The 19,746-nt window shown below is 44.7% G+C and overlaps 1 protein-coding gene across 2 annotated transcripts in view; it reads left to right on the top strand.

The window, feature by feature from the left end:
• myot (myotilin) overlaps positions 1-19,746 on the top strand; it is a 35,086-nt gene that overhangs the window by 11,967 nt on the left and 3,373 nt on the right. Inside the window, exons 6-17 of one of the 2 annotated variants that reach the window (XM_040015876.1) lie at positions 878-901; positions 1,819-1,938; positions 2,023-2,224; positions 12,091-12,313; positions 12,436-13,397; positions 14,649-14,799; positions 14,979-15,080; positions 15,702-15,739; positions 16,881-17,019; positions 17,134-17,341; positions 17,448-17,613; positions 17,734-17,867. In XM_040015876.1, the coding sequence (XP_039871810.1) occupies positions 878-901; positions 1,819-1,938; positions 2,023-2,224; positions 12,091-12,313; positions 12,436-13,397; positions 14,649-14,799; positions 14,979-15,080; positions 15,702-15,739; positions 16,881-17,019; positions 17,134-17,341; positions 17,448-17,613; positions 17,734-17,867 (2,469 nt within the window). The remainder of the gene's footprint in view (positions 1-877; positions 902-1,818; positions 1,939-2,022; positions 2,225-12,090; positions 12,314-12,435; positions 13,398-14,648; positions 14,800-14,978; positions 15,081-15,701; positions 15,740-16,880; positions 17,020-17,133; positions 17,342-17,447; positions 17,614-17,733; positions 17,868-19,746) is intronic. The other variant, XM_040015877.1, reaches the window with a different exon arrangement.

The raw sequence follows: 19,746 nt of genomic DNA on the forward strand, positions 1-19,746 counted from the left end.
CTTCTCCATCTTCTGGGGCGGGCCTACGGTGGAGCTCTGAAGATGAGGGAGCTGCTGCTGAAGATCATGAGTCCTCCTGATCCTGAATGAATTTCAGTCCAAAGTCTTGTGACTCGTATAAAGTTTAAATGAAGTACGGCCGAGCGATAGGGTCCCACAGTGACCTGGGTTGGTGCCTTTTTTTTCGGGTGCTTTCCCATTCAAATGAATGGGGGAAAATTCTGAAGTTTTTTGGGAATTTCGCAGAAACCGTGTGACAAATCGGTACCCAAAGTCATAACTCACCATGCCCAATCGAGCCGCACAAAATGATATAACATGTGGGGGTTGTCTCAAAGCTGCGGGGTGAGTTTCGCAGCAAGATTTCACATGATCAGATGTTTCGCAGCAGAAGAAATTTCAGACTGGGGCTGGGAAGAATAAATCCGACGAATAATAAGTGTGCTACTGCATAGGCGACCTTAATAATCATTAAAAAAAAAAAAAGACTGAAACTAGTAGAAACAAAATTAAACATTTTCAAACAATAAAAACTAAATTGACGTAGGAAAAGCTACTCTGGAAACGAACTGCAACTAAACTGGATACAAAAAAATCAAAATCAAAGCTAATTAGAAAATACTAAACTATAATAGCTGGTTTGGATGAAGGATTAAGCAGAAATACACTCCTCGATCTCACCTCTGAAGAGTGTGTAAAGATCCACACCCTGCACTCAAACATCTTTTTATCCCACGGTTAAGAGATCACACGGGTCAGATTAGAGGCGCTTAGATGTTTTCTATCCAGAAACAGAATTCAATATATACAACTCTGAAAATATTATTACCGTGTAAATTCTCCAGAAATGATCTCATCTCTTTTATTATTCTTCCAGAGGCCAGTTCTGCATCAGTGCCGGGTGAGTACCTGATGTTAATTACATTCAAACTCAAAGAGAAGCCATTTCCCCAAAGTGTCAAACCTACTCGACATTGTAAGATACAAAAAACAAAAAAACAAAGTCTCTGAAATTACTAAAAGTGATGTTTCTGTGTTGTTATTTTAATTTTCTTTGTTTTGTTTTGTTTTTTATTCGTGACTGGGAAATGTGGATGAGTAGAAGTTGTTGTCTTGAGTAAGAGTGAGAACACTCAGCACTTCAGCACACTGGTGGCTCCAAGTGGATAAAAGATGTAAAAGCTGGAGAAATGTTCATTTTCACAATCAGCACACCCAGCTGTGTAGTTACTTATGTGTCGAGAGAATCCATGTTCCCCTCTGCAGGTGAATAACTTTCCAAAGCCTGTAAGATCAGAGAAGAAACATGTGCCCTGGATGGTTTATGGTATCGCGCTTATAGAGGGATAAAACTGCAAAGAAGAAGGCAAATTGTATTAAGCCTGGTTCTTCCTGGTGCTTATGTTACAAGTTGCTAAGCATGGATCACATGACCAGAGTCACTGAACTATTAATTTGAGCCTCATGTCTGAATCATCAGTTTTTAAGTCTTCTTAATGGTAAAGTCAGGGCTTCCTGTACTGATCGAAGTGAGGTAGTTAAACCAAAGAGGCGTCTTGCGATCGCAGTAGCTCTCTGTGATGAGAGGGGAAAGTTCTTTCCACTAAAAGAAAGTGAAACACTGACAATTTTACATGTTGTTATACAACAGTGCTACTGGTCTAAGACCGTAAAAGGCCTCCATCTTTAATTGATATGGTCCGTTTGATTTGATAATAGGGGTGTGTTTCTATAACAACCAGGAGCAGTGCGTCTTTGATCATGTGTGAAACTGCAGCCCTGGCGTCTTGATTACCGATGCTGTGTTAACCCCTGCAGAGGAGCTGTGTACGCTGGTGATCACTGAGGCCTTTCCCGAAGACTCTGGCCTGTTTAAGTGTGTGGTCCACAACGCTTTCGGCACTGTCTCCTGCTCAGCCATGCTGGAAGTTTATGACGGTGGGAAGTCCAGTTGTACATACCACAATGTTTTCCAGTTAAAAGTTCACATAGTGACTCTGTTACTTTACACCCCACACGCAGACCTGGACGAGCAGTTGGAGGCCGAGGCCATTCATCAGGAAGCTGTTTCTATCAGGCAAGATAAAGAGGCCATGTCCCAACAAGAGACTTTGTCCTGCAGAGCAAGCAGCGGAGACTTTCCTCCAGGGCTGTCAGACAGTATCAACCTCCCTCCTCCTGAGTGGCCTGACAGCGCTGTAGAAGATGACATCCCTGTTGCAGAGTGAGTGCATGATGGTCTCATGAACATCCAACAGTATCTACAGTGCAGTGCAGTGCTTTTGCATGTTTATCACGCTTACATGTTTCAGATCATCAAAGAATTTTAAATATTAGGCAAGGATAACCTGAGTAAATACAAAATGCACTTACTTTTTCTGTGTGAACAAATAATTGCCTCCTGAAGCTAATAACAGCTTGTGCCACCACTGACAGTAAAAACTGCAATCAAGCTTTTGTGATAACTCACAATGAGTCTCACCGAGGATACATTTTGGCCCACTCTTCTATGCAGAGTTGTTTTAATTTGGCTTCACGGGAGGGTGTTTGATGATGAATGGACTATTTAAGCTCATCTTGAAGTTTAAGGTACAAACTGACATCCTGAAGGATTACAGCAAGTCTCAAAAGCAGCAGAGCAGCCCCAGACCATCTCACCATGTTTGACTGTTGGATCATCATTTTATGAAATGCTGTGTTAGATTTATTCCAGATGTAACAGAACTCACACTGTTGCAAAATGTCATTCTACTGCTGCAGTCCCAAAATCTTAGAAATGGCCTTTTAACCATTTCCAGGCAAATATTCAAAAACCTAAGAAATCAGGAAGTGGGCAAACACTTTTCACAGCACAGTACAAATATTACATAACTCTGCTGTCACTGTTTATGCACACTGATATGTATTTGTGTTTTTATGGCACTATTCGATGTGTATGACTCTACATCCCTGTTTTGTATAAAAAAATACCCTTTTTTATTTACGAACTTTAGTTTGTTTTATACTGTATGGTATTGGATATTTCCTTTACGCATTTGTAGTTCTACTTTTATCCAGATGAGGTCGCTGTTATATTATTGCATTATCTCTCTCACCTGACACCGTACAGTCGATACTCCATACTTCTAAGAACAAGCCAGAAGTATGTTTGATAATTGATCAGAAAACAATTTCTACTTTCGGGGGAAACATATTTAAATTTACGCAGTAAATAGAAATAACATGTGTGTACTACGTGTAACGATGCTGAGCTTTCGGAAAAACTAAACCAATCTGCCAGACGTGCGCGGTCACGTCACTCCGCGTGCTGCTCGTGAGCGCGCGGTGTCACCTGTTGCAGTCTTGCCTCGCGCTTCTTCTCCTCAGTGGAGTTTCGGGGGTCGCGCTCTTCCCGCTTCAGTGAGTCCTCTCTCAGGTTTAAGGACAGTGGTGTGGAAACGTTTACCGAGGTAAGAAAGCCCCCACATGTGTCTGCACCGGTAGCGGCAATACGCATGTTTTTACTACCTGCTGTTAACTTTGGCTGTTTGGACTCCAGCTCGTTTAACTCCGTACTATCGCCGCTTTTTAATCTTCCAACAGGATAATTTTCCTTCCTTGTTTATATCGTGGAAACCTGATATGCTATGTCCTCCTTAAAAGGTCAAACTATGTTTAGAGCGCTTGGAAAGTGAACTTTGGTCTATTTAGGGGGTCTGTGTCATTTGGTTGGTGCCGTTTGACCCAGGCTGTGGGGTAGACGTCATAACTGAAATTAAGCCAATTAAGACATTTACGACGCCGTCAGGTGCGAAACGGTCATTCATCGCTTTTCTGGAGTAGCTTTCAGGCTCTCCTTTCTGTGTATACCATAAATATGTGGCTTTATTTAGCTGTTTAGCTGTGTTTGGTGAGCACAGTCCCCGCTGAGGTACCACCCAAGTGGTACCTCAGAATGGGCTATGAGCTCATCAGTACAGTGGCAACTCTACCCTTCAAGCCACCGGCGGTCAAACAAAATGCTGAAATTCTCCAGCTGCTGATCATCTGGTTTTGCACTACACCGATATTTCTCTCTCTGTGTGTGTCTGTGTGTGTGTGTGTGTGTGTGTGTGTGTGTGTGTGTGTGTGTAAATTCCATCCAAAAGAAGACTTCTCCATTCTGATGTGTTACTATGATGGGTTTAAGCAGAACCACAATGGATCATGAACCACAAATTCTCAGTAAAATAAATATAATATATAAGTTTAGTAATAGGCTGCAGATAAAAATAACATCACTTCACTGATGCTGTTCAGTAAGTTGGTTTTTAGTGTGTTGCTTTGATTGTCCTCATTCTTCGGTTCACATTCAGCTAGAGCGAGTGTTTGACGGTGTGAAATATGTTTGGCTGTCCAGCCTATATGAGCGTTCAGAGCTATGATCTCATCTGTAATGTGAAGAGCAGACATGGCGTTGGTGTCCTTCAGAAACCCCCCCCCCTCACCCCGGTCTTCCTCTGTGTTACACACAACAACAGTTGTTCAGAAACTGTTGGCAGCAGTCTGGCAATTAAGGTCAAGTTGAGGTTCTTTGGCCGCCATCAAGTTGATCTGATTATCGATTACATTATTTGATCAGGAAGAGGAAATTATCTGAGGCTGGCAAGGCATCTGTTGGTTTTTCCTACAGTAAAAATAACAGCCCAGATAAATGATGGTGCAGTGTGCCTATTATGGCCGGTGTTCTGAGAAACCATCCTACTCTGACAAAACGTCCTACCCGTATTATAATTTGACGGTGATTTGCGACTAACCATAACCTTAACCCTAAACATAACCTTAAGAAGTATTCCGGATGGGTGAGAGAAAAAGAAGTTATTTCGGCATTGGTGTTGTGCGCATGCGCCGCGTCTGCGCAGAAACATTGGGTAGGATGTTTTTTTTGGTTTTTTTTTTAGGTAGGATTGATTCCCAGAACACTTGTTAAAGAGCACTTTAAAATCTGAAAATGAATGGGTTTGTTTTCTTTTAGGCACTTTGTGTGACCCAGCTGGCACATATAGGAGTGACTTTGTTTTCCATTTTCTTCCTTTTTTCTTTTATTAAGTACCCACAACCACTCACCCCCACCTCAAGTTCCATGGCTGTTACCAAGATATAAAGGGAAATGATAGAATCAAAGAATAGATTCATATTATATCGTTACTGTGTTGCAGTCAGTGATGTTCCATGCAAGTCTTTTTGTGTGTGTGTGCGCGCGCGTTAAACGGGTTGGGTCACCAGTAAAGTGTCTGCACCTGCCAGCCGATGTCCGAATACCAAGATTAATATAGCTTTGCCCACTTAATCACACAAACACACACACTTTCACAGGATTAGATCACAGACACACACGGGCACATATATCATGTATTCAGACAGTAGCATTTAAAACACACACAAAAAAAAATCCCACGCATGGATCAACACATTGAATGCACTGTCATTAATTAACTGAGCCTCTGGCAGGTTAATATCCACTTACACAAAGCAGGAGCATTTAACCAGTAGGCCTGAGCAGGGTCTGTTTTTTCAGGCCTTCCTCATATTTCACCAGGCTTGTAGGTATATGACACTATTTGTGTGGATATGAGGAATTAACCAATCAGATCTGAGAAAAATTAATCAGAATCAGCTGATTTCTTTGTACAGTGACTTTAGGATATTTAACAAAACCATGCAATGCAGTACATGGGCGTTTGCTGAAAGGCATTAGCTTTTTAAAAAAATTGTGTTGTTTTTTTTCCCCAGAAAATTTCAGCTGTGTACAAAAGTGTATAGGGGGACAGTCGGTGCTGAAAAACACATATAATCTCTGTCAGTGTTGGGGAGTAACGGAATACATGTACCGCCGTTACGTATTTAAAATGCAAAATATGAGTAACTGTATTCCGTTACAGTTACCGTTTAAAAAGGTGGTATTTAGAATACAGTTACTTTGTTGAAATAAATGGATTACACGGCGGTACTTCCCTGTTTCATATTGTGGTGGGTCAGGACTGTTTGGGTTTTGTTTGACAGCTACGTTCTGTAGTTCCAGGCGGCAGCGTTGCGGTTGCCATGGTTACAGGGTGACGCTCTCTCTCTGCGTGTTTCCTGGGTGAGAGAGCGCCTTTTTGTTGTTGTTGTTGTGCTAAGCTAATAGGCAGAATGCAGAATGTAGCATCGTGGACAGTGTAGTCCGTGCTGCAGGGAGAATGGACTGCCATACTCGTTATGGTGGGAGAAAAAGGAGAGTCGAAAGTACGAGTTGTCATCGAGCAAAAACAGGAGCTGGAAGCATGTAAATATAATAATAACCACTGCAGCCAAGAAGAGTGCCTGATGAGCCCAGCTGTAAGTAAGCTATTAAAACTCGACAGTACGCTGTGTTCGTGTTTTCCTCCGAAACAATAAGTTCCGTTGGAGCAGCCTTTCAACGCCTCTCTCTGTCTCTCGCAAGCAGAGTTGACCCAGACAACAAAGTAAAGCTATTTTTCGGCTAAGAGCCTGACACGAACCCGTATTAGTCAGAGGTCCCTTTACTACGGTTCGGAGCCGCGGACCTTCAGTAATAGTAATAAATCACACAGCAATAGTACATTCACATAGTTGTAAAATGCATGATAATATGTTAAGTAATCCAAAGTATTCAGAATACGTTACTCTCATTGAGTAACGTAACGGAATACGTTACAGAATACATTTTAGGGCATGTATTCTGTAATCTGTAATGGAATACATTTTAAAAGTAACCTTCCCAACACTGATCTCTGTTAAAAGCTGCAAAGAAATCATCTTTATGCCCGAGTCCCTACTTCCGGCGCCGCTCCGAGCTGGCAGCCAGTATCAGCAGCTCCAACCTGACAGAGTCCTTTTTTCTCTTCAATATATGTTCCTCTGTTGTTTTGTGTTTATTGTTTTTGTTTTTCTATTGTGGACTGCTGTCCCCCACAATGGAGCTCAGAATTCTATGGACAATGGTGTTCTTTATTACATTTTTTTACGGCATCTTTGTCCGGAGAGCGCGTGGAGGTCCGACCTCCCATTGTTTACAGCAGGGATCAGCTGTTAGCCCTCGGAGCCTCCGCTGCCCTGCCTACCGCCGAGCAAGCTAACATCCCCCGCGAGGTGATGCAGCCTGATGTGCTTCACAGAGTCGTGGCTAACAGCGCTAACTCCGGACTCACACGTAAACATGGATGGTTTTCATCTGATCCGGGCCGACAGAACAACGGAGAGTGGTAAGAAGAGAGGAGGGGGTCTGGCTGTGTTTGTGAACGATAGATGGTGTAACTCTGGGCATTTATCTATCAAAGAGACGCTATGCTGTAAGGACATTGAGCTGCTAGCGGTTAGCATGAGACGGTACTATCTACCGCGAGAGTTTACACACGTGATTATGATAGCTGTGTATGTCCCACCCTCTGCTAATGCTGCAGCTGCCTGTGAGGTCGTGCACACTGTAACCAGCAGACTCCAAACACAGCACCCTCAGGCCCTTTTCCTGATCTCTGGGGACTTTAATCACATCTCCCTGTCCTCCACTCTCCCCACCTTCACCCAGTATGTCACCTGCTACACCAGAGACAATAAAACATTGGACTTGTTGTATGCCAACACCAAGGAGGCATACAGCTCATCACCTCTTCCTCCCCTGGGGGGCTCAGATCACAATCTGGTTCATCTCCAGCCTGTGTATAAACCTCTAGTACACAGAGAACCAGTAGTGAAACGCACAGTAAGGAAATGGTCAGCAGAGACTGAAGAGGCCCTGAGGGACTGTTTCCGTTCTACTGTGTGGGACAACCTCTGCAGCCCCCTGGAGGATGACGTCAACAGCATCACAGACTGCATTACGGATTACATGAACTTCTGTGTGGACAACACCGTACCCATCATAAAGGTACGGTGTTTTTCTAACAACAAGCCATGGATAAATCCTGAAATTAAGGCTCTCCTCAAGGAGAAGAAGAGAGTCTTTAGATCTGGAGACAAACAGGAGCTGAGAGTTGTTCAGAAGAAGCTGAAATGGAAGATAAGGCAAGGAAAGGAAAACTACAGGAGGAAGATGGAAGAGCAGCTGCAACAGGATAACATCAGAGGGGTTTGGAACAGCCTGAAGACAATCTCAGGACAAAAACCAACCCCGCAGGCTGCAGGAGACTTGGGGTGGGTGAATGACCTAAATAAATATTTTAATAGGTTTGATCAAACACCCACCCCTCCCACAGCATCGTCCCCCCCTGCTGCAATCTCCTTCATCTTCAGGGACTGCCTGTCCTTCATCTCAGGACTTCACACCTCTCAGCTTCACACCTCCCAGCTCCCAGTCATTACACCCACCCCCGGCTTCTGTGGACTCCAACATACACATCCCTCCCCCAAAATCCACTCTTTCTATCTCAGCACTTCAAGTGAGGAATGAGCTTCGCAAGATCAAGGTGCGGAAGGCTGCAGGTCCAGATGGCGTCAGCTCCAGGCTCCTGAGATGCTGCGCAGATGAACTGTGTGGCATCCTAGGATATCTGTTCAACCTGAGCCTGTCACTGGGGAAAGTATCACAGCTGTGGAAGACATCCCGCGTGGTACCGGTACCAAAGACCTCCCATCCCAAGGACCTCAGCAGCTACAGGCCGGTAGCCCTGACATCGCATCTGATGAAGACCCTCGAGAGGTTGGTTCTAAACCATCTGCGCCCCCTGGTGAGGTCTTCATTGGATCCGCTGCAGTTTGCTTACCAGACTGGCATTGGGGTGGAGGACGCCATCATCTCCTGCACCAGGAGATGATGGCGTCCTCCAAGCTCCAAGCTCTCCAGGTGAGTCAGAGCCTGCACCAAGCTCTGACTCACCTGGAGAAGCCTGGAAGCACTGTGAGGATCATGTTCTTTGATTTCTCCAGTGCTTTTAACACCATCCAGCCACGACTTCTGAGAGACAAGCTGGAGCTATCGGGAGTGGACCAACACATGTCCCAGTGGATACTGGACTACCTCACAGAACGTCCACAGTATGTGAGGTCACAGGGCTGTGTCTCTGACACGCTGGTCTGCAGTACGGGGGCCCCACAGGGAACTGTGCTGGCACCGTTCCTCTTCACCCTCTACACTGCAGACTTCTCCATCAACTCCCCACGCTGCCACCTACAGAAGTTCTCTGACGACTCTGTCATAGTCGGCCTCATCACAGGTGAGGACGACTCAGAGTACAGACAGTGGACTCTGGACTTTGTTGACTGGTGTCAGCAGAACCACCTGCTGATCAACGCCGGGAAAACCAAGGAGTTGGTGGTGGACTTCCGGAGACGCAGACCCACCACACTGACACCGGTGAACATCCAGGGAGTGGACATTGAGATAGTGGACTCTTATAGGTACCTGGCTGTTCACCTGAATAATAAACTGGACTGGAGCCACAACACTGATGCTCTTTACAGGAAGGGTCAGAGCAGACTCTACCTGCTGAGGCGGCTGAGGTCATTTGGAGTCCAGGGAGCACTTTTAAAGACCTTCTATGACTCTGTGGTGGCATCTGTCATTTTTTTACAGTGTTGTATGTTGGAGCAGCGGTTTATCGGCAGCTGAGAGGAAGAGGTTGGATAAACTCATCAGGAAAGCCAGCTCTGTTCTGGGATGCACTCTGGACCCAGTGCAGGTGGTGGGAGACAGAAGGACCCTGGCCAAAATAACATCTCTGATGGACAGAGTCTCCCACCCCATGCATGTAAATGTTGCTGAACTGCAGAGCTCCTTCAGTGACAGACTGCTGCATCCTAGATGCATGAAGGAGCGTTTCCGCAGGTCCTTCCTCCCTGCAGCTGTCAGACTGTACAATCAGAACTGCTCCCAACGAACATAGATGTTTACATCTGCGCTGTAACTGCAATAAGCTAATCAACCGATTCGCACTACAACCTGCTTTGCCTCTTATCTGTAGCTATTTTTATTTAATTTAATAACTGTACAATACTCTCTGTATATAGTAACCACTGTCCTTGATGTAAATATGTAAAAATTGTGTATGTTTCTGTTCCATGTCCTGTGCACTGTTTGTTTGTATATCTGTCTTTTTGGCTGCTGTTACAACCAAATTTCCCCTTGTGGGACAATTAAAGGATTATTCTATTCTATTCTATAATTTAAAGACTGGATCATGACTTTGTTCAACAGAGTTCTGACTATTTCAGTTCTTCTGAGCTCGATGGAATACTCATGAATGTAGTTCACAATGTTTATTATGAAGTTTATTATAGAAGTTGTTTGTTTTTTGCAGCAGTAAGCTACAGTGTTGCACATTTAAGGCCTGACAGCTCCTAACACTGCTTTTTTTTTTTTTTTTTTTTTTTTTTACATGACCGGATTTCATATGCATGTTACATGGACGATAGACACACTAAAGCTTTTACAGCAGTCTATACTTAAAATTCTGTTTACCTGTATGTGTATTAAACTGAGAAAGGTTAAACAGAGCGAGGGAAACAAACCGATAAGTGTACTGAGCAGAGATGTTGGCAATTTAAAGTGTTACACTCTTCACACAGAAGTTTTCAGGCAGCCAGTGTGCGCTATTTACTGATCTGCTGGTGTTTGCATTTATAACTGCCAATAAATGGAAATGGGAAGAAATGGGAGAAGCGACCTTCAACTGTGTTATGAGTTTGTTCATTAGAAGGCACTTTGTAAGAGTTGGTGATGAGACAAACAACCAGCTGATCTGAGCAGAGTAACTACACATAACAAATGTCTGATTGGTCTGTATCAGATTTTTAAATCCCCAAATATCAGTACTTGTCTTAATAAATCCTGGATCAGTCGGACTCTACTTTCAAGAAGCAGAAAGTCCATACAGATGCATCCATGTCTGTTAAAACATGCCAAATATTCCCAAACTGTAGTTAATTTGGTTCTTACTTATAGATTGAAACTCATGCTGTCAGAATTTTGAAACCCCCTCAGATAACACAGTACTGTCCAAAGCTATAAACCAACCGCTTGGGTAGAAGGAACATCACTGATCTTTAAATCCACAATCCAATCATGCTAACCTGAAACCGTTAAATGACTGAAATGTGCGTATTCAGAGTTCTCTGCTAATATGTACACATCACAGATATAGTACCAAGAACATTTCTCCTGCTTAGCATGTCTAGCAAAGATCATCGACACATTAAGTTTTCACCTGTAAAAAGTCCTGATTACATATATCTAGGGGCCCATTTCTTTAAAAAAATAAATAAAATGAAAGCCATGCAGCTCGTTTTGTTTGTTTTCATTAGACTCCAAGCTTTACCATTCTCCAAAGACAGTTTTATATCCTTATTACAAACTCTTTGTAATGAGGATATAAAAGGAGATATAAAATAGGCCAGAGATTACACACACCTCCACTTACAGAACACTTTAGACTTGTCTTTTGTGCTTACACCACTAAGTCTAACATGCTTCAGAATCTCCCAATAAGCATCTATCAGACGGCGTTGATTCAGATCCAAGGTTTTAGACTCTGGGTCAGCTGATGCTGGCTAGTCATCTTGTGCCCCCAGGAGAAGTGCAGAACAAGTGTGTGGATGCAAGGAAGTGTGTGAGAGCGCGTAAAGAGAGGGAGACTGCTATTGTCATTACTGCTCCTGCGTAGCCCAGACTTCGTGGTAGCCATGGGAACAACATTCTTTCCTAGTAGAAAAATAGAGGTCGAGCCAGGCTCGGTATTACAGGAGGAAAACCAGCGAGTGGGCTGAAATGGGAGTAGATATCTGTTACTTTCATTAAACAGCCTCACTGGTACCGTTTCAGTTATTTTGAAATATACTGTAATCTTTTTTTTTTTTTTTTTAAACAATACAAATACACTTTTTATCATATGGATCGCACACATGAGTATTTCAGTCACTACTTCAAAGACATCCCTCCCACCTCAAATGACTGTATAGCTGTGGGAAACTTGTGTATCCCGTAAAATGTGTACAACACCAGACTCCACATTTTGGAACCAGAAGTTGGTAAACGAAGAACGTGGACACATTGGGGATTATTGAGAGAAAAATCCTTTAACTTTGAGGGACTTGTAGTAATATATTTTAAATCTACAGCTAACACACTTGTCTTTATGGCAGTTTCCCTGAACCTCAGCTGGCCAACCAGTACTCTGACGAAATCTTTGGGCGGAGCGAGGACGAGATCGCCCTGAGCTCAGAGGGCCAGAGATCCCCAGAGGTTACCGCCCAAACTTGTACGTCTAGCCCAACCCCACCACCCTCACCCTCACCACCGCCAGAAGTCAAGGAGAAAGCCCAGGCGCCCAAGCTGTTCACCCCAAGCAAGCTCAGTTTCACAGTAAGAGTATTTCTGTTGTCAAATGTAAAAAGCTCAGAATTTTTTATTTAATCATTGCACTGAGATGTTGCATGATCCAGTCTTATTCCATGGTGCAAATTTGGTTTTCCTCTTCATTCCAGTCCTCCCAGTCAGGAGGCAACAACATGAACCTGTCCGACCTGCCTACGTTCACTCCCAGCACGTTCCCTCCCAGCGCCTTCAACTATGAGCGACCGAGGCATTTTATTCAGTCTCAGCCGGCCTTCCAGGCACCCAGCTACGACAGCGTGCTGAAGGAAGCCCAGGAAAACCAAAACAACTCCCAGCAGAACCTCAACAGTGCCCAGAAAAGTCCAAATGTCCTGGAGACGCAGATTCAAACTAAAGCCATGTCCACACAAAGTCAGTCATTTTCTCAGTCCGCGTCAAAGTCCTTGTCAGAGACCCAGTCACAGTTTCAGTCACTGAGCCTCAGTCAGAACCAATACCAGTCCGCCGCACCGCCACAGATCCACATCCAGGCCAACGGAACAGCCAAGAGTTCTCCGTCTTCATCCAGCCTCAGCTCCCCTGTCTCCACCCCGGCCTCCTCTGCTGTACCTGCTCTTTCCTCCGCCGGCCCTATGCTCAGTCACTCTCCCACCTCCTTCTCATCTCTCCCATCCTCATCTCTCCCCCGCACCACCATGCGCTCCACCATCACCCTCACCCCTAGCGTCCCCAGTGCTACTGGCCTTGGCAGCGCCACCTTACCTGCTAACCAGGACAGCATGTCGGCCTCTGCTGCTTACCTCTGCTCAGTGTTACCCTCCCAGTCCTCCTCCAAACTGTCTCCTAACACCAACCGCCCCCTCTCCTCCACCTCCCCCTCCCGCTCCCCGCTCGCACCCTCGAGCCCTCTCCTCCCTCTGAGAACCTCCTCTTCTTCATCTGCTCTCCCTCAACAACCTCCGCCAGTGTCTCCTTCCCTCCCACGCTCCCCTCTCTCTTCTTCTTCCTCACCCTCCTGTGTCCCACAGCAGCCTTTCACTCCCAGAACCCAGAACAGTGTACAGCCTGCTGTGGTCTCCTTACCTGCCAGCTATAAGGGGACGCCAAGCACGTGAGTTGCTCGATACCTCAGTTTACAATTTGGCATGCACATTATTACAGTCGGTACAAATTCAGTTTCTGATATTTTGACATTGAAAATAAACCAAAACACAGCATAACTCCACACAGCCTCCAAACTGATGATAAAATTGAAACATTTCTGTCAGAAAGTTTAAACAAAAACTTCATGAAGGAAGAATTTATCCCAGGCTGTACCGGTCGATCTACGTTCCTGTGGGTAGTGACCGAAAGAACGAGATCGCGCATTGAAGCTGTGGGCTTCCTCTGAAGGGTGGCTGGCCTCTCCCTTAGAGATAGGGTGAGAAATTCAGCCATCCAGGAGGGGCTCAGAGTAGAGCTGCTGCCCCTCCACATCAAAAGGCACCAGTTGAGGTGGTTCGGGCATCTGATAAGGATCCCTGCTGGGAGAGGTGTCCGACCGGGAGGAGGCCCCGGGGCAGACCCAGGACACGCTGGAGAAATAATATCTTTCAGCTGGCCTGGGAACGCCTGGCTGTTTCCCCGGACAAGCTGGAGGAGGTGGCCGGGGAGAGGGAGGTCTGGGCTTCTCTGCTTAGGCTGCTGCCCCTGCAACCTGGCCCTGGACAAGCGGAAGAAGATGGATGGATAGCTGTACCTAATAGATGGCTGCCTGAGTGTACACACTTTGAACAGATGTCAGGTTCTTCAGAGTTTAGAATAACTTTTAACCAGCCATGGAGCTTTGACAGGACTCTGTACAGTCCTGTGAAATCAGTTAAAGGAGATTCTACTTATTTCTCCGTGTTTTTAAGTGTTGAACTCAAAGTAATCTTTATTTTATAATAGGCACTCAGTCCAACCATTGTCTCAAAACTATTTAGCTCTCTCTCTCCCCAAACTATAATCCAGCTTTCCTGTTATTGGCTGCCTGTACAAATAAAAGATTTTACTAACAGGAGGCTGGAGCTGCTCACGGCCCGAGCTGTGTGCATAAGACGACCATAAGAAGAATATCCGCCCTTACCCGACGTTGAGATTCAAGAAAAAACAACCCAGCAGTCTGAAGCCTAAGCTTTTAGCTTTAGTCATGTTTAGTATGAGCATCCACCAGTACTTTATTATTGTAATATTTGTTGTAGTAAGTATGCATATAATCCTTTCAGTGCATACATTTGAGCTTTCTTTTATATATAAGAAAAAAGAAACGTCTAAATAAAGTAGGACACAGGAAGTAAGGAGAAGGGTTCAGTTCTCTCCCTCCTTCCTTTCTACTTCACAGCCTTCCCAAACCCATACTGAAGAAGGCTATAGCTCCTCGACCGTCCTCCGCCCGCTCCACAGATGAAGACATTCAAGGTTCCAAAGACGCTTTGATTCAGGATCTGGAAAAGAAGCTTCGCTCAAAGGAAGCCAGGAGGAGAAACAGCCAGGTGTGCCCCCCTCCTCCACCACACACACACACACACACACACACACACACACACAATGTCTGTTTGAAGAGAATGCAGTGCAGTAGTTTACCAGAAATATCAGTGACCCATTCTCTGTGTGTTGGTTAAAAATGATGTAATCAATTAAAACTTACCAACATGAAGCTTCATTTTTACAGAAGCTGTCTTACGAGGAGCGCATGGCTCGTAGGCTGTTGGGTCCAGACAACACTACCTACATGTTTGACCAAGACAATCTTTCAGACTCACAACTCGACCAGGTACAGCTTTGACTTTCTCCGTTATTATGAAAAAATTTCCAATCTCAAGAGAGCGTTTCAGAGTGCGCTGCAGGGCTGACGTTCATGCTGGCCCTGTTCCAAAACCCATTAGCTTTCATTTAGCCGTTAAGTGAAGACCTCGCATTAATACAGTCATTTGGGTTTGAATAGCAGAGCAGGGAGCCAGTTTCCCTCTCAGGGCCTCCTGATGGGCTCCCAAGCTCGAAGATGAGAAAGTGCAGCAGTATAATCAGCAGCCACAGCTAGCGGCTTCACACTGTCATTTTGACCACGTCACCGTGTGTGTGCGCGCGCACGTGGGATTGTTCTGTCAAAAAGCCTGTTGCTCACAGGGCTTTGCACCATCTAATTTCTCTCACACACACATCATCCTCTCAAGCCAACGAGGTTGTCAGCAGCTTTTTCTAGCTTGTTTCTGGGAAAGAACCTCTCAGTCGTGACAACAGCACCATTGTGTCAGCACACACACACACACACACACACACACACACACACACACACACACAGTTGCTGTCATTCCTGTTGACCTGTATGAGCTAGTTTTCAAAGCTGAAACCTACAGTGTGATTGTGTCAGTTTATCTCAGTCTTTCTGTTACAGCCAGATTCACCAGAAGGAAGACACACGGGTGGACTATGGTAAATACAACTTCTACATTTGCACAGAATGATTAATCCAGGTTTCATTTAATGTTTATCCAGCATCTGTGCACTTGTGCACTTCATCTGCAGGCTAAAAAACAAAATGGCAATTATTTATAAGTAGATTTGATATTTTTAATCTGTCTGCTTGCTGCAGGTAGCACTGCTAGAACAGAGAAGGCTGGCAGGTTGTAGTAATTTAATCTAAGCTAGCAGTTTGAGTACAAGGAGCTTGTGTTTGAGCTTGTTTTAAAATGACTTTGTAAACATGCCTCTGGTGCTGGGAGCAGCTGAAAATGCAGCTTTATTTAGGCTTAATCTTGTTCAACAGCAGGTTTGGTGCAAGATTTTTGCCCCCCCTAGGTTTGAAGGCAATGTAGCTAATGCTTGTTATAGTTGGCAGTTATCTTTCACTTTACCTGAGCTCACTGTCTGCATTTCCACCTCTCTGCGGCTGCTGTAGGTGTGTAACATCCCTGATCACTGTGTCATTATCACTGTTGTTATTACCCTGCTGGAAAGAAACCCTGGTTGCCCAAGCTAAATTCCTATTACTTCTGTTTAAATCTTATAGTTTTCCACAAAGACCTGCTCCTTTAATAATATCATATGCTTCCATAGAGGTGATGCATTTAGGCACAGTGAAGGATGTTGGGGCATCAAGGGTTCAGTTTAGACAGTTTAGAGTACGTCCTGACTTCCTGGCTCAAACAGTAGCTAACCATTCAACCTGTTCAGCATCCTTTTTTGTCTTAGTTTATTTTTTTTGAATTGGCTAAAACTGACTTTATATCTGCAGAGTCTGTGCTGCATCAAATGCAAATGTATACCATTCTAATAGCAGATCACTGAAGCAAGAGAAAAATGAAAACAAAGTTGTGAGATTATACAGTTTACCTCAATTAAAGCCTCAATTTAAAACAAAAGCCAAGCAATTAATCGTTGTGCAAACCAACCCCAGCTGCCTGCTGGTAAGGAGGCTTAAGTTCTTCATAGCATATTTGTGATGTCAGTGGACAGAAAAGGAAAAGCAGTCGGTGTTAGTGCATTTGCTTGCGTGCGTCTGTGTGTGGTCACTAGTGGCCTGTAAAGTTCAGTCATTGAAAGTGAGGTTATAAATAAGTAATGTCCTCTGCAGGGGGAGGCACCACTCGCGCACAGATGAGAGGGGTAACGAAGGATTGGCTATCCAGGAGAAATGTTACGCGCCTCGCTTCCTGCAGGTCCCCCCAGACCTCACAGTGGAGGAGGGGCGCTTCTGTAGGCTTGACTTCAAGGTGGCTCTCTTAAGACTGAATACTTCATATAAACTTTACCAGAAGCCTAACAAAATTAGGTTCAATAAGCTATTTTTCACTAGTGATGAATCATGAAAAACGTGTTAATTTCAGGTGGGAGGCCTCCCAACACCCGATGTCTCCTGGTATCTGGACGGTAAAGCCATTCGTCCAGATGACTACCATAAGATGCTGGTGTGTGAGAAAGGGATGCACTCATTCATCATAGAGATTGTGACGGTGCATCATGCTGGTGTGTACGAGTGTGTGGCCAGGAACCGAGCCGGGGAGAGCAGATTTACCATGAGGCTCAATGTAATCGGTAAATATTAGCATACTGTGCTCTTCGTCATGGCGACTGATTTAACGATACCGCCTTTCACCATGGGAGAGGACCTAATCACATGTATCCTCGTTTGTCTCTGCAGCTCAGGAAGCGCTCCGTCCTCCTACCTTTGTCCAGAAGATGGTGAACTCCAGAGCTCTAGAGGGTGACACGATCAGGTTAGAGTGCAAAGTGGATGCTTCCCCTCCACCGCAGCTTTTCTGGAAGAAGGATAAAGACATGCTGCGCATTGACCCCAACAGAATGAGGTACGTCAGCTTAAGTTCAGACTCCACTGTTCAGGTGATGATACCTGGCATCGACTCTGTGATTGTGACACTTTGGCCCGTATGTGTAACTTTGCAGTCTCTCTCACTGTTTCACTGCAGTCTGTACCAGGACGGGTCAGGCCGCCAGTGCTTGTTGATAGAGAGGGTGATGAAGTCAGATGCTGGCTGGTACACTCTGTCTGCCATCAACGAAGCTGGCATGTCCACATGCAACGCCAGGCTGGATGTAGGAAGTAAGTCTGTTCATTTTTATATGCAAATAAGCTCTGAGAGGCCGCCTCAGCTATCTGCTGCATGAGATACGACACGCTGCTCGTTACCATAGAAGCCCAGGCTGTAAAATCAAACACCAGATGGAAAACGCTGTGTGCCCGGTGTCTCCATGAATCCCGCTCTGTCTCTGGGAGCTCATCAAACAAATGGCGCGTTATGTGATCGAGCGGAAACTCGATGAACGCACGAGGCTCCGAACTGCCGAGGAATACGGTATAATCGCCGAGCGATAACTGTGAGGCAAATACAACACGGCTATTAGGTTTCTGCTTTCTCACATAACACCATCTGCTCCGTGGAGAGGTCCTCCATACACAGCAAACATGAAAGTGAGTTTAAAGCACTTTGTCTGAACCAGAGCTCAGAAACGGGAGCTCATCAGGAGGTTTTTAGAAGTGAAGACTATGGCGTTATTTTTGTGCCACTATTCTGAGCGCATGTAAAAAAAACATTGTGCAAGTGTTGCATTTTGAGGAGAAATTTATTTTGAGCGAAGAAAAGCTGAATTTGAGTGAACAAAATTAATTTCCTGTATTTCAGTGTTTGCTATTATCCACACACACACAACAGCAGCCCCTCTCGCTCAGTTTTTGCATTTGCGCTCGCTCGCAATGTGTTGCTCGTGCTCTCAACATTTCTGCCCGTGCACGCTCAACTCTTTCTGTACACCGTTATATTTGTGCCACAAAACCAGCCAATCACAGACTTGGATGCAAAAAAAAATTTGATTGGCTGTTTTGGTCTCCAATCAGCTCGAAATGACGAAATGCATAATCCCAGAATCCATTTCGTCCAAAACTCAAATGAGGCAGTGGCGGAGGAACACAGAGGGGCGGAGTTTGAAATATTACTCTTTCTGGGTCACAAAATAAACTTTTAAGATATTTTCATGCGAGAATGGTGCTGTGTAAACTTCAAATACCTGCTCGATTTATCAAGACATCACATATTTGCAAAAGTGCTCTAACGTTCTATCGGATTGTCACAATAGAGTAATGTTTTGCCCACCGAGGTGTTAAGTCGGTCATGTGACTGAATAGTGTGGATTGCACTGGGTTAGGATGTTACTCAGTGATGACAGAGTTCAGTGTGTGAAAATGCAGTTGAAAAGCACAGCGTCTGGATATGTCTCCTAACTCTTTCCATGTTTATTCATCTTAATTAAAATGAAAAACATTTGATGGTGCAGAGTTTAGTCCAAACGTTTTTAATCTGACACCTTAGTCAGTTGATAACATTTCAGGCTTAGACCAGAAGAGTAGAGGTTATCTGATCTTAACTTTAGGCCTTTATGCTTAATCATTTTTAAATTGTTCCTGTTTGTTTGTTTTTTTGTTTTTTTACATCATAGCCTTTGAGTGTTGAAAATATTTTTAAAAAGGAGGGAATAGTAATAGATACCATAGTTGTGTCTTCATACAATGCATTATTACAAGAACTTTACTAAAACAGTATTCAGTTAGGGCTCAGCAGCAGGGAAGGCTGATGGTGAACTGAAAGGAATGCTAAATGCACTTTAGCTTAACCTCCTAAGACCCGAACTCTTTCGTGGCATGCATTTTTAATTTCTCTTTGCTATTTGGGCTGATTGGGACCTCCATCCAAGCATCCATCTTCTTCCGCTTTAGCCGGGGCCGGGTCGCGGGGGCAGCAGCCTAAGCAGAGAAGCCCAGACCTCCCTCTCCCCAGCCACCTCCTCTAGATTATCCGGGGGAACACAAAGGTGTTCCCAGGCCAGCCGAGAGATATAATCTCTCCAGCGTGTCCTGGGTCCGCCCCGGGGCCTCCTCCTGGTGGGACATGCCTGGAAAACCTCACCCAGGAGGCATCCTTGTCAGA

Source organism: Simochromis diagramma, unplaced genomic scaffold (genome assembly GCF_900408965.1).
Source record: "Simochromis diagramma unplaced genomic scaffold, fSimDia1.1 OVJJ01000685.1, whole genome shotgun sequence".
NCBI lineage: Eukaryota > Metazoa > Chordata > Actinopteri > Cichliformes > Cichlidae > Simochromis > Simochromis diagramma.